This window comes from Carcharodon carcharias, chromosome 31, assembly GCF_017639515.1.
Source record: "Carcharodon carcharias isolate sCarCar2 chromosome 31, sCarCar2.pri, whole genome shotgun sequence".
In the NCBI taxonomy this organism is placed as follows: Eukaryota; Metazoa; Chordata; class Chondrichthyes; order Lamniformes; family Lamnidae; genus Carcharodon; species Carcharodon carcharias.
In genome coordinates, this window is record NC_054497.1 from 14,838,384 (window position 1) to 14,853,349 (window position 14,966).

At 53.7% G+C, this 14,966-nt stretch overlaps 1 protein-coding gene across 2 annotated transcripts in view; it reads right to left on the reverse strand.

Moving 5' to 3' along the window:
- Nucleotides 1-454: 454 nt before the first annotated feature.
- The window catches only part of LOC121271581 (GRB2-related adapter protein 2-like), a 55,827-nt gene continuing 41,315 nt past the window's right edge, over nt 455-14,966 (reverse strand). Inside the window, exons 3-6 of one of the 2 annotated variants that reach the window (XM_041177610.1) lie at nt 8,806-8,925; nt 6,950-7,118; nt 2,451-2,918; nt 455-713 (exon numbers count right to left, since the gene is read on the reverse strand). In XM_041177610.1, the coding sequence (XP_041033544.1) occupies nt 534-713; nt 2,451-2,918; nt 6,950-7,118; nt 8,806-8,925 (937 nt within the window). In that variant the 3' untranslated portion in view covers nt 455-533. The remainder of the gene's footprint in view (nt 714-2,450; nt 2,919-6,949; nt 7,119-8,805; nt 8,926-14,966) is intronic. The other variant, XM_041177611.1, reaches the window with a different exon arrangement.

The window sequence follows — 14,966 nt, forward strand, 5'->3', positions numbered from 1 at the left end:
TAGCACTCCCTCAGCACTGACTCTCTGACAGTGCAGCACTCCCTCTTTACTTCACTGAGAGAGTCAAACTCAATTATTGGCTCAAGTCTCTGTAGTGGGACTTGACCCCATGAACTTCTAACTCAGAGATGAAAGGGCAACCCACTGGCTGAGAATAAACATTAAGGGAGGTTATGGATGCTGATTCATGTTGCAACCCGAATCTCTCAAGCCACCAATGCTGGATTCCTTACCACCAGTTTCCCAAAGGCAGCTTCATCTCACTTTCTAATGTGAAAGTATCCAATTCATTCCGTTGCAAGCTGATAATGCGACTGTTTCGTAAGCTGTAAATTATTGGATTGACAGCTCCTTGTATGAATTCCTGACTTTATTTCTGATCATAAGATTTATTCACTCAAGCGTGAAAAATCAAAACAGTTTTGGATTTTGCAATTGAAAGACTTCAAATTAATTCAAGCACAAATATTTTATTGATCACTATTATGAAGGGTGGGAAAGAGAATGACAACTTTCCAGAGATCGAGGGGGTGTCACCGGTTAACTGGTGCCACGTAATTACTTGGGAATAAACCAATCCGTCCCCATAGACATCCCTTCCACCACGAGGGGTCTGTGCTGTCCAGGACCTCGATGATGTCACCGCTCTTGAACTCCAGCTCGTCATCAGCCTCGGCTGAGAAATCAAACATGGCGCGTACTCGCCTGGCTTTCTGCAAGGAGAAAGCTTTGAGTGAGAAACTGTGTCAACAGGCATGGAGCAATGATAGGCATCTCACACCAAATGTCGTTCACCCAACGCCCAGTGCTTGCTGACCCTACATTGGCACCCGGTCCTCGATTTTAAAATTCTCAGCCCATTTTTATTCCTCTTACTTTCAAATCCCTCTGTGGCCTCACCCTTTCCCTATCACTGTCGCCTCCTCCAACCCTCTGAAATCTCTGCGTCCATCCAGTTCTGGCCACTTGTATGCATCCCCAATTTTAATCACTCCACCATTACTGGCCGTGCCTTCAGCTGCCTGGGCCCCAAGCTCTGCGATTCCCTCCCCAAATCTCACTGTCTGTCTCTTTCTCTCTCTCCCTCAGCCTCTCAGGCCAAGGTGAAGCACCTTGGAACATTTTGCTGTGTTAAAGGGGCTACATAAATGCTGGTTGTTGGTGTAAATAGGGCTGAGGTGCAAATGCGCCATGTTTAAATGAATGGTGGAACAGGCCTGAGGGGCTGAATGGCCTCCTCTTCTTTCTTTGCTCCTCAAAAAAGCCAGAGAAACAAATTAAATTGTCAATGAACTCTCTGGGACCGTAACAACCCTACTGACATTCTGTACTAATGTTCCAGTCATAGGACCAGAGAGTTAAACAGCACAGCAAGAAGACCATTCAGCCCATTGTGCCTGTTTCTTGTTAGAGCAATCTAACTTGCCATATCCAACCCTGCTCTTTCCCCAGAGGCCTGCAAATTTTCCCCCTTGAACCATTTATCTGATCCCCTTTGGAAAGTTCCCATTAAATCTGCTTCCATTGCCCTTTCAGATAGTATTTCTGATCACAAGAACTCACTGCGTTAAAGTTTTCCCCCTCATCTGCCCGCTCGTTCTTTTGTCAATTGAACTGACATGGTAGCAACTTGTTAATCTATGAGTTGTACAGGCTTGCTGCATTGTTGGATATAGCTCACAACGATTAAAAGAAACACAGAAAACACTGGAAACACACAGTTGGCCAGTAATAGCCTGAAACACAGGCCTTTGTATCTGGTGTGGACTCTCTACAACTTCGTCCCAGGTTAGGATCTGAAATTAATGGGAGAGGAAGGAGCACAAATGGATCCAGGGCTTGAGGGAGGGATGGTGGGAAAGAGAGCAAGATAGAGAGAGAGAGAGGTAAATAATGAGAGGGTTAGGAGACAGAAACACAAAAGATAGTGAGAGCCAGGATCACAAGAAATAGAGAAAGAGAAAACAGAGGAACCAAGGCCTTGGGTAGGTGGAATGGAGGGAGTGACTCCGAGAGAGAGAGAGAGTGAGACAAAGACAGAAGAAGATTCAGCTGAGCGATTGAGAGAGAGAGAGAGAGAGAGAGAGATGGGCAGAAAGAAGAGACGGAACCACTGCTTGGGCAGGGAGACATAAAAATAGGGAGCAAATGTGTAGGAGAGAGAGAGTAGAGACTCACATTTAGGACAGTGAGAGAGAATCGTGGGATTTCAGAGTGGAATTGGGGAGATGGAGGAGATCTCTGGCTCTGAGGCCTCCAGGGATGACCAGGATCTGACTGGAATGTTCCACTTTACTTGGACCAGGATCTGGCTGGAATGTTCCACTGGCCTGGCAGTTCCATAGATGCAACAGCTCAAGGACTTTGCTCAGTGTTTTCATCAGGTCTCTTTGTTGTCACCGTAAAGAAGCAGGGATTTGATTTTCTGACAAGCTTATGATCAGACTTACTGGCACCGGTGGACATTCGCTGGCTTTCCTAAACGTTGATGGTGGCTCCTGGAAAGGAGGCTGTGGGCTGCAGGACTGCCTGGATTTGGATGGTATGTCATTGAAGGAGGGCTGTGGGTTGGAGCCCTTTCGAAACACTGATGAGGTGTCACTAAAATGTGCACTTAAGCCAGGTGAGCCAGCCAGCCGTGGATCTGGAATTCGAGAATCTGGCATTCGGGAATCTGAAATTCGTGGATTAGGCATTCGGGAATCTGGCATTCGGGAATCTGGCATTCGGGGATGTGGGATTTGAGGATTTGGCATTCGAGGATCTGGGATTCGAGGATTTGGTATTCGAGGATCTGGGCTTCGAGGATTTGGCATTCGAGGATCTGGGCTTCGAAGATTTGGCATTCGAGAATCTGGCATTCGGGAACCCATCATTCGTGGATCTGGCATTCGCAGGTCAAGATGACTAAAGCCTCCCTGTAAAAGAAATATTCTTAAAAGTCCTTTGCATTTTAGATCTTATAAACACACATATATCCTGAAAACAACTAAAACTCTTGTGCTCCTGGAAAAATTTGACCCATCATCCTGTTGTACTGATTTCTGGTCTTGCTTTTATGTCAACATTTCATACTGAAAGTGCCTACCTAAACGTTTAAAATGGAAATATTGTATGTAAATAGTTATTGGTAACAGTGTATATGCAGACTCTGGCTAGTTGGTGGCACTGAGGAGTAAGTTTCTGAGGTTTCTTTCCCAACTTCTGACCAAGTCTCCTCAAAAAAAACGTACTCATCCAATGACACAGGGCTATTCTGGTATCACCCTCTGTGTTCATTGATCTACATCCACTCCCAGTCCACCTCAGTTTTAAAACTTTCATCCTTGTTTTCAAATCCCTCCATGGCCTTGTCCCTCCTTTTCCCTGTCATTCCACCAGCTCTCCAACCTTCTGGGTTCCCTGTGCTCCTCTAATTCTGGCCTCTTGAGAATCCCCGATTTCTATTTCTCCGCCACTGATGGCTGTGCCTTCAGCTGCCCGGGCCCTGAACTTTGGAAGTTCCTTTTTAAACCTCTCCTCATCTCGACCTCTCTCTCTCCTTTTTCAAGATGCTCCTTAACACCAAACTTGTGGCCACCGGGTCTAACGTCTCCATCTTTGGATTTGTGCTAATTTTTTTCTGATTACATTCTGGTGAAAGGTCCTATGCTCTGTTCAGGGTGCTACATGAATGTCAGTTGTTTGTCGCCTGCACAATCTAATATTTGTATTTAGTCTGACAGCTTCCTTCTGCTATAAATACTGCTGAGTCAGGAGTAAGTGAGTCACAGAACCACCTTAAAATAAACATTTTCTCGGAACTAGCTGGAAAGCGCAGTAGCGGGTTTTACTAGTTCTGGCTTCATTTCACAATCGAATTGGAATTTACACCCATCCAGTACCACCAGACCCAACCTAGACCTGGATTTCCCCATCTCAATCTTTTGTCCTCCAATGTTCCTTCCTCCTGACTCTTGTTGGGTACAGGCTCTGTCTGCCCACTCAACTAAACATAACAGATTCATGAGTGATGTTGGTTGAGGGATATATATTGGCCAGGACAATGGGGGGAACGTCCTTGCTCTTCCTAATAGTGGTCGTAGCATCTAACATCCACAGAGAAGGCAGTCGGAATCTTAATTTAACATCACATATAAAAGATATCATCTCCGATAGTGCAGCACCCTCAATACTGACCCAATGACAGTGCAGTGCTCCCTTAATACTGACCCTCTGACAATGCGGCATGCCCTCAGTACTGACCCCCTGACAGTACAGCATTCCCTCAGTACTGACCAGCTGACAGTGCAGCACTCCCTCAGTACTGACAATCTAACAATGCGACGCTCCCTCAGTACTGACCCTCCAACAGTGCAGCACTCCCTCAGTACTGGTCCTTCAACAGTGCAGCACTCCCTCAGTACTGGTCCTTCAACAGTGCAGCGCTCCCTCAGTACTGACCTTCTGACAATGCAGCGCTCCCTCAGTACTGACCTTCTGACAGTGCAGCACTCCCTCAGTACTGACCCTCTGACAGTGCAGCACTCCCTCAGTACTGACCCTCTGACAGTGCAGCACTCCCTCAGTACTGACCCTCTGACAGTGCAGCACTCCCTCAGTACTGACCCTCTGACAGTGCAGCACTCCCTCAGTACTGACCCTCTGACAGTGCAGCACTCCCTCAGTACTGACCCTCTGACAGTGCAGCACTCCCTCAGTACTGACCCTCTGACAGTGCAGCACTCCCTCAGTACTGACCCTCTGACAGTGCAGCACTCCCTCAGTACTGACCCTCTGACAGTGCAGCACTCCCTCAGTACTGACCCTCTGACAGTGCAGCACTCCCTCAGTACTGACCCTCTGACAGTGCAGCACTCCCTCAGTACTGACCCTCTGACAGTGCAGCACTCCCTCAGTACTGACCCTCTGACAGTGCAGCACTCCCTCAGTACTGACCCTCTGACAGTGCAGCACTCCCTCAGTACTGACCCTCTGACAGTGCAGCACTCCCTCAGTACTGACCCTCTGACAGTGCAGCACTCCCTCAGTACTGACCCTCTGACAGTGCAGCACTCCCTCAGTACTGACCCTCTGACAGTGCAGCACTCCCTCAGTACTGACCCTCTGACAGTGCAGCACTCCCTCAGTACTGACCCTCTGACAGTGCAGCACTCCCTCAGTACTGACCCTCTGACAGTGCAGCACTCCCTCAGTACTGACCCTCTGACAGTGCAGCACTCCCTCAGTACTGACCCTCTGACAGTGCAGCACTCCCTCAGTACTGACCCTCTGACAGTGCAGCACTCCCTCAGTACTGACCCTCTGACAGTGCAGCACTCCCTCAGTACTGACCCTCTGACAGTGCAGCACTCCCTCAGTACTGACCCTCTGACAGTGCAGCACTCCCTCAGTACTGACCCTCTGACAGTGCAGCACTCCCTCAGTACTGACCCTCTGACAGTGCAGCACTCCCTCAGTACTGACCCTCTGACAGTGCAGCACTCCCTCAGTACTGACCCTCTGACAGTGCAGCACTCCCTCAGTACTGACCCTCTGACAGTGCAGCACTCCCTCAGTACTGACCCTCTGACAGTGCAGCACTCCCTCAGTACTGACCCTCTGACAGTGCAGCACTCCCTCAGTACTGACCCTCTGACAGTGCAGCACTCCCTCAGTACTGACCCTCTGACAGTGCAGCACTCCCTCAGTACTGACCCTCTGACAGTGCAGCACTCCCTCAGTACTGACCCTCTGACAGTGCAGCACTCCCTCAGTACTGACCCTCTGACAGTGCAGCACTCCCTCAGTACTGACCCTCTGACAGTGCAGCACTCCCTCAGTACTGACCCTCTGACAGTGCAGCACTCCCTCAGTACTGACCCTCTGACAGTGCAGCACTCCCTCAGTACTGACCCTCTGACAGTGCAGCACTCCCTCAGTACTGACCCTCTGACAGTGCAGCACTCCCTCAGTACTGACCCTCTGACAGTGCAGCACTCCCTCAGTACTGACCCTCTGGCAGTGCAGCACTCCCTCAGTACTGACCCTCTGACAGTGCAGCACTCCCTCAGTACTGACCCTCTGACAGTGCAGCACTCCCTCAGTACTGACCCTCTGACAGTACAGCACTCCCTCAGTCCTGACCCTCTGACAGTGCAGCACTCCCTCAGTACTGACCCTCTGACAGTGCAGCACTCCCTCAGTACTGACCCTCTGACAGTGCAGCGCTCCCTCAGTACTGACCCTCTGACAGTGCAGCACTCCCTCAGTACTGACCCTCTGACAGTGCAGCACTCCCTCAGTACTGACCCTCTGACAGTGCAGCACTCCCTCAGTACTGACCCTCTGAAAGTGCAGTACTCCCTCAGTACTGACCCTCTGACAGTGCAGCACTCCCTCAGTACTGACCCTCTGACAGTGCAGCACTCCCTCAGTACTGACCCTCTGACAGTGCAGCACTCCCTCAGTACTGACCCTCTGACAGTGCAGCACTCCCTCAGTACTGACCCTCTGACAGTGCAGCACTCCCTCAGTACTGACCCTCTGACAGTGCAGCACTCCCTCAGTACTGACCCTCTGACAGTGCAGCACTCCCTCAGTACTGCCCCACCGACAGTGCAGCACTCCCTCAGTGCTGACCCTCTGACGGTGCAGCACTCCCTCAGTGCTGACCCACCGACAGTGCAGCACTCCCTCAGTGCTGACCCTCTGACAGTGCAGCACACACTCAGTACTGATCCTCTGACAGTGCAGCACTCCCTCAGTCTTGCCCCACCAACAGTGCAGCACTCCCTCAGTACTGACCCTCTGACAGTGCAGCACTCCCTCAGTACTGACCCTCTGACAGTGCAGCACTCCCTCAGTATTATATTGGGAGTATCAGCCTAGAATTTGTGCTGATCAAATCTCTGGAGCGGAGACTTGGCGTGTGTATTTGTACTAAGCCTTAGCTGACACCTTTATATACCTTTGTTTCTTTCTTGGAGTCCCTCAGGTAGATCTGCGTTGTTTTGGAGATTGAGCTGACTTTGTAATATTCCACCAGTTTGTTCAGGGAGTCGAACTTCTCCGACCACAGGAAGTAGTGACCTTTGCCATCACGCAGGACCTTAAAATGCTGGACGTCGTCCTCATGCCTGTAAAGAGATCCATTTTCTAATTGTGAATCCAGTAATGGCCTGATTATAAATCTGGCTTTCTGAAGCCATCGAGATTGAGGACGTGGTGCCTGGAAAGGTGCCTGGATGAGCATCAGTTCTAGGTCAGGGAACTAGACTTGGAAACAGTTGCAACTGGGACATTATGTTAAAAATCACCTTGTCATGGAGCTGTTACTCTCTTTGTTTCTTGTTTATATAAGATTACGTAAGACAAACAGCACAGAAACAGGCCATTCAGCCCAACCAGTCCATGCTGGTGTTTATGTCCCACTCGAGCTTCCTCATCTTTCCTCACCTAAATCTAATATCGTAACCCTCTATTCCCTTCTCCTTCAAATGTTTGTCTAGCTCCCCCGTTATTGTATCCCTTGAATCGATACTAGTTGCTTCGACCAATCCCTGTGGGAGCGAGTTCCACATTGTCACCGCTCTCTGGGTAAAGGAGTTTCTTCTGAATTCCCTATTGGATTTCTTGGTGACTATTTTACATTGGCCGACTCTTTTTATGCTCTTCCCTTCACATGGAAACATTCCCTCTGTATCCGCTCTACCAAAACCTTTCAGAATTTTATAAACTGCTATCAGGTCACCCCTTGGTCTTCTTTCTTCCAAGAGAGTTTTTGGGTTTGCTTCCAATATGGTTCCGTTAAGATAGGGGCTAAACTGGGGGCAGGCCAGGGGTTAAAAACATTTTAGAAAACTTGTGTGGAAATATTATTTTCAGGACACAAGAACAGGAGGAGGTCATTTAGCTCCTCAAGCCTGTACTGCTATTCAATTAAATTTTGGATAATCTGTATCTTAACTTAATTTACTTGCTTTGGTTCCGTAGACCTAATATTCAATCTTCTGTACAAACATTGCTTTCTTTCCAAGCCATGGTCTCATGAGACCATTCCTGAATCTTTGCATTCTGGTTCGTTCTCTCAATCAACTCACTTCCTGCTGTATCTTTCAGTCAATCTTTCTCATATTCCAGCACTCACACCTATGTAATAATATGGGATAATCATCGCTTCATGAACTTTTACCTTTGATATTACCAAAATATCTTTAGCTTTCTGTATTCTGCTTAATTTTTTCGAAGGAGTAGAGACAACTCCAATCCTTCTTTCGATATCTTCTGCTCAGCTCTCATTTGCGGACATTAAACAATGTTCCCACCTGTTCATCTGCATTCTGCCCGACACCTTCTTAATATCCTTTGAATGACATAATCTTTGTCACCTTTATGTTCATGTCTCTTGCAAACTTTCCACTCTCCACATATACCCTTATCAGTTCATCTGCAAGTCTGTTTTTGATGTTGCGATAAGGTCAATGTCATTAGCAAATATGTTTACATCTTGTTAAAAATAAATTTATCTATCTTTGGTCAATCAAGCCAGCAATCAGTCTATCTATTGATCTGTGTACCTTATTACAAACCCTTCATACAGCACTTGTCAGAACTTAATTCTAAAAGAAACACTCGAAACCTTTGCCCCTCAGTGACTGGCCTGAACTTCATATTTTCAGTGGTGCGATGCCCATGCCAAGTCAATGGGCCAAATGGCCTCCTCTGCGCTGCAATATTTTATTATAATAAGCCAAGCAGTGCCCGGGAGGCTGCCAGGCAATGTGTCTTGTTCAGCGAAGTTTGTACTCCCACCGCTCTACATACCTGACTGAGATGGAGAACTCATTCTTGGAGCTTTGGCTAGCCCTGATGAGGAAGAATCCCACCTCCTGCCCCAACAGAATGGACTCTGCCTCGCTTCGGCCAATCCCACCACGGAACCAGCTGTTTGAGAAAATAGAATTGCAATTAAGAAACCCTCAAGAGGTCAATGATGAAAAAAGGCCCTGTAGCCCAACGAAACCTATCCCACCCTGGCCTTCTCCTAGGCTGCTACTCCCTACGATGTACGCGGGGGCTGCTACTCCCTACGATGTACGCGGGGGCTGCTACTCCCTACGATGTACGCGGGGGCTGCTACTCCCTACGATGTACGCGGGGGCTGCTACTCCCTACGATGTACGCGGGGGCTGCTACTCCCTACGATGTACGCGGGGGCTGCTACTCCCTACAATGTACGCGGGGGCTGCTACTCCCTACAATGTACGCGGGGGCTGCTACTCCCTACAATGTACGCGGGGGCTGCTACTCCCTACAATGTACGCGGGGGCTGCTACTCCCTACAATGTACGCGGGGGCTGCTACTCCCTACAATGTACGCGGGGGCTGCTACTCCCTACAATGTACGCGGGGGCTGCTACTCCCTACAATGTACGCGGGGCTGCTACTCCCTCACAATGTACGCGGGGGCTGCTACTCCCTACAATGTACGCGGGGGCTGCTACTCCCTACAATGTACGCGGGGGCTGCTACTCCCTACAATGTACGCGGGGCTGCTACTCCCTACAATGTACGCGGGGGCTGCTACTCCCTACAATGTACGCGGGGGCTGCTACCTCCCTACAATGTACGCGGGGGCTGCTACTCCCTACAATGTACGCGGGGGCTGCTACTCCCTACAATGTACGCGGGGGCTGCTACTCCCTACAATGTACGCGGGGGCTGCTACTCCCTACAATGTACGCGGGGGCTGCTACTCCCTACAATGTACGCGGGGGCTGCTACTCCCTACAATGTACGCGGGGGCTGCTACTCCCTACAATGGTACGCGGGGGCTGCTACTCCCTACAATGTACGCGGGGGCTGCTACTCCCTACAATGTACGCGGGGGCTGCTACTCCCTACAATGTACGCGGGGGCTGCTACTCCCTACAATGTACGCGGGGGCTGCTACTCCCTACAATGTACGCGGGGGCTGCTACTCCCTACAATGTACGCGGGGGCTGCTACTCCCTACAATGTACGCGGGGGCTGCTACTCCCTACAATGTACGCGGGGGCTGCTACTCCCTACAATGTACGCGGGGGCTGCTACTCCCTACAATGTACGCGGGGGCTGCTACTCCCTACAATGTACGCGGGGGCTGCTACTCCCTACAATGTACGCGGGGGCTGCTACTCCCTACAATGTACGCGGGGGCTGCTACTCCCTACAATGTACGCGGGGGCTGCTACTCCCTACAATGTACGCGGGGGCTGCTACTCCCTACAATGTACGCGGGGGGCTGCTACTCCCTACAATGTACGCGGGGGCTGCTACTCCCTACAATGTACGCGGGGGCTGCTACTCCCCTACAATGTACGCGGGGGCTGCTACTCCCTACAATGTACGCGGGGGCTGCTACTCCCTACAATGTACGCGGGGGCTGCTACTCCCTACAATGTACGCGGGGGCTGCTACTCCCTACAATGTACGCGGGGGCTGCTACTCCCTACAATGTACGCGGGGGCTGCTACTCCCTACAATGTACGCGGGGGCTGCTACTCCCTACAATGTACGCGGGGGCTGCTACTCCCTACAATGTACGCGGGGGCTGCTACTCCCTACAATGTACGCGGGGGCTGCTACTCCCTACAATGTACGCGGGGGCTGCTACTCCCTACAATGTACGCGGGGGCTGCTACTCCCTACAATGTACGCGGGGGCTGCTACTCCCTACAATGTACGCGGGGGCTGCTACTCCCTACAATGTACGCGGGGGCTGCTACTCCCTACAATGTACGCGGGGGCTGCTACTCCCTACAATGTACGCGGGGGCTGCTACTCCCTACAATGTACGCGGGGGCTGCTACTCCCTACAATGTACGCGGGGGCTGCTACTCCCTACAATGTACGCGGGGGCTGCTACTCCCTACAATGTACGCGGGGGCTGCTACTCCCTACAATGTACGCGGGGGCTGCTACTCCCTACAATGTACGCGGGGGCTGCTACTCCCTACAATGTACGCGGGGGCTGCTACTCCCTACAATGTACGCGGGGGCTGCTACTCCCTACAATGTACGCGGGGGCTGCTACTCCCTACAATGTACGCGGGGGCTGCTACTCCCTACAATGTACGCGGGGGCTGCTACTCCCTACAATGTACGCGGGGGCTGCTACTCCCTACAATGTACGCGGGGGCTGCTACTCCCTACAATGTACGCGGGGGCTGCTACTCCCTACAATGTACGCGGGGGCTGCTACTCCCTACAATGTACGCGGGGGCTGCTACTCCCTACAATGTACGCGGGGGCTGCTACTCCCTACAATGTACGCGGGGGCTGCTACTCCCTACAATGTACGCGGGGGCTGCTACTCCCTACAATGTACGCGGGGGCTGCTACTCCCTACAATGTACGCGGGGGCTGCTACTCCCTACAATGTACGCGGGGGCTGCTACTCCCTACAATGTACGCGGGGGCTGCTACTCCCTACAATGTACGCGGGGGCTGCTACTCCCTACAATGTACGCGGGGGCTGCTACTCCCTACAATGTACGCGGGGGCTGCTACTCCCTACAATGTACGCGGGGGCTGCTACTCCCTACAATGTACGCGGGGGCTGCTACTCCCTACAATGTACGCGGGGGCTGCTACTCCCTACAATGTACGCGGGGGCTGCTACTCCCTACAATGTACGCGGGGGCTGCTACTCCCTACAATGTACGCGGGGGCTGCTACTCCCTACAATGTACGCGGGGGCTGCTACTCCCTACAATGTACGCGGGGGCTGCTACTCCCTACAATGTACGCGGGGGCTGCTACTCCCTACAATGTACGCGGGGGCTGCTACTCCCTACAATGTACGCGGGGGCTGCTACTCCCTACAATGTACGCGGGGGCTGCTACTCCCTACAATGTACGCGGGGGCTGCTACTCCCTACAATGTACGCGGGGGCTGCTACTCCCTACAATGTACGCGGGGGCTGCTACTCCCTACAATGTACGCGGGGGCTGCTACTCCCTACAATGTACGCGGGGGCTGCTACTCCCTACAATGTACGCGGGGGCTGCTACTCCCTACAATGTACGCGGGGGCTGCTACTCCCTACAATGTACGCGGGGGCTGCTACTCCCTACAATGTACGCGGGGGCTGCTACTCCCTACAATGTACGCGGGGGCTGCTACTCCCTACAATGTACGCGGGGGCTGCTACTCCCTACAATGTACGCGGGGGCTGCTACTCCCTACAATGTACGCGGGGGCTGCTACTCCCTACAATGTACGCGGGGGCTGCTACTCCCTACAATGTACGCGGGGGCTGCTACTCCCTACAATGTACGCGGGGGCTGCTACTCCCTACAATGTACGCGGGGGCTGCTACTCCCTACAATGTACGCGGGGGCTGCTACTCCCTACAATGTACGCGGGGGCTGCTACTCCCTACAATGTACGCGGGGGCTGCTACTCCCTACAATGTACGCGGGGGCTGCTACTCCCTACAATGTACGCGGGGGCTGCTACTCCCTACAATGTACGCGGGGGCTGCTACTCCCTACAATGTACGCGGGGGCTGCTACTCCCTACAATGTACGCGGGGGCTGCTACTCCCTACAATGTACGCGGGGGCTGCTACTCCCTACAATGTACGCGGGGGCTGCTACTCCCTACAATGTACGCGGGGGCTGCTACTCCCTACAATGTACGCGGGGGCTGCTACTCCCTACAATGTACGCGGGGGCTGCTACTCCCTACAATGTACGCGGGGGCTGCTACTCCCTACAATGTACGCGGGGGCTGCTACTCCCTACAACGTACGCGGGGGCTGCTACTCCCTACAACTGTACGCGGGGGCTGCTACTCCCTACAATGTACGCGGGGGCTGCTACTCCCTACAATGTACGCGGGGGCTGCTACTCCCTACAATGTACGCGGGGGCTGCTACTCCCTACAATGTACGCGGGGGCTGCTACTCCCTACAACGTACGCGGGGGCTGCTACTCCCTACAACGTACGCGGGGGCTGCTACTCCCTACAACGTACGCGGGGGCTGCTACTCCCTACAACGTACGCGGGGGCTGCTACTCCCTACAACGTACGCGGGGGCTGCTACTCCCTACAACGTACGCGGGGGCTGCTACTCCCTACAACGTACGCGGGGGCTGCTACTCCCTACAACGTACGCGGGGGCTGCTACTCCCTACAACGTACGCGGGGGCTGCTACTCCCTACAACGTACGCGGGGGCTGCTACTCCCTACAACGTACGCGGGGGCTGCTACTCCCTACAACGTACGCGGGGGCTGCTACTCCCTACAACGTACGCGGGGGCTGCTACTCCCTACAACGTACGCGGGGGCTGCTACTCCCTACAACGTACGCGGGGGCTGCTACTCCCTACAACGTACGCGGGGGCTGCTACTCCCTACAACGTACGCGGGGGCTGCTACTCCCTACAACGTACGCGGGGGCTGCTACTCCCTACAACGTACGCGGGGGCTGCTACTCCCTACAACGTACGCGGGGGCTGCTACTCCCTACAACGTACGCGGGGGCTGCTACTCCCTACAACGTACGCGGGGGCTGCTACTCCCTACAACGTACGCGGGGGCTGCTACTCCCTACAACGTACGCGGGGGCTGCTACTCCCTACAACGTACGCGGGGGCTGCTACTCCCTACAACGTACGCGGGGGCTGCTACTCCCTACAACGTACGCGGGGGCTGCTACTCCCTACAACGTACGCGGGGGCTGCTACTCCCTACAACGTACGCGGGGGCTGCTACTCCCTACAACGTACGCGGGGGCTGCTACTCCCTACAACGTACGCGGGGGCTGCTACTCCCTACAACGTACGCGGGGGCTGCTACTCCCTACAACGTACGCGGGGGCTGCTACTCCTACAACGTACGCGGGGGCTGCTACTCCCTACAACGTACGCGGGGGCTGCTACTCCCTACAACGTACGCGGGGGCTGCTACTCCCTACAATGTACGCGGGGGCTGCTACTCCCTACAATGTACGCGGGGGCTGCTACTCCCTACAACGTACGCGGGGGCTGCTACTCCCTACAACGTACGCGGGGGCTGCTACTCCCTACAACTGTACGCGGGGGCTGCTACTCCCTACAATGTACGCGGGGGCTGCTACTCCCTACAAAGTACGCGGGGGCTGCTACTCCCTACAACTGTACGCGGGGGCTGCTACTCCCTACAACGTACGCGGGGGCTGCTACTCCCTACAACGTACGCGGGGGCTGCTACTCCCTACAACGTACGCGGGGGCTGCTACTCCCTACAACGTACGCGGGGGCTGCTACTCCCTACAACGTACGCGGGGGCTGCTACTCCCTACAACGTACGCGGGGGCTGCTACTCCCTACAACGTACGCGGGGGCTGCTACTCCCTACAACGTACGCGGGGGCTGCTACTCCCTACAACGTACGCGGGGGCTGCTACTCCCTACAACGTACGCGGGGGCTGCTACTCCCTACAACGTACGCGGGGGCTGCTACTCCCTACAACGTACGCGGGGGCTGCTACTCCCTACAACGTACGCGGGGGCTGCTACTCCCTACAACGTACGCGGGGGCTGCTACTCCCTACAACGTACGCGGGGGCTGCTACTCCCTACAACGTACGCGGGGGCTGCTACTCCCTACAACGTACGCGGGGGCTGCTACTCCCTACAACGTACGCGGGGGCTGCTACTCCCTACAAAGTACGCGGGGGCTGCTACTCCCTACAACGTACGCGGGGGCTGCTACTCCCTACAACGTACGCGGGGGCTGCTACTCCCTACAACGTACGCGGGGGCTGCTACTCCCTACAACGTACGCGGGGGCTGCTACTCCCTACAACGTACGCGGGGGCTGCTACTCCCTACAACGTACGCGGGGGCTGCTACTCCCTACAACGTACGCGGGGGCTGCTACTCCCTACAACGTACGCGGGGGCTGCTACTCCCTACAACGTACGCGGGGGCTGCTACTCCCTACAACGTACGC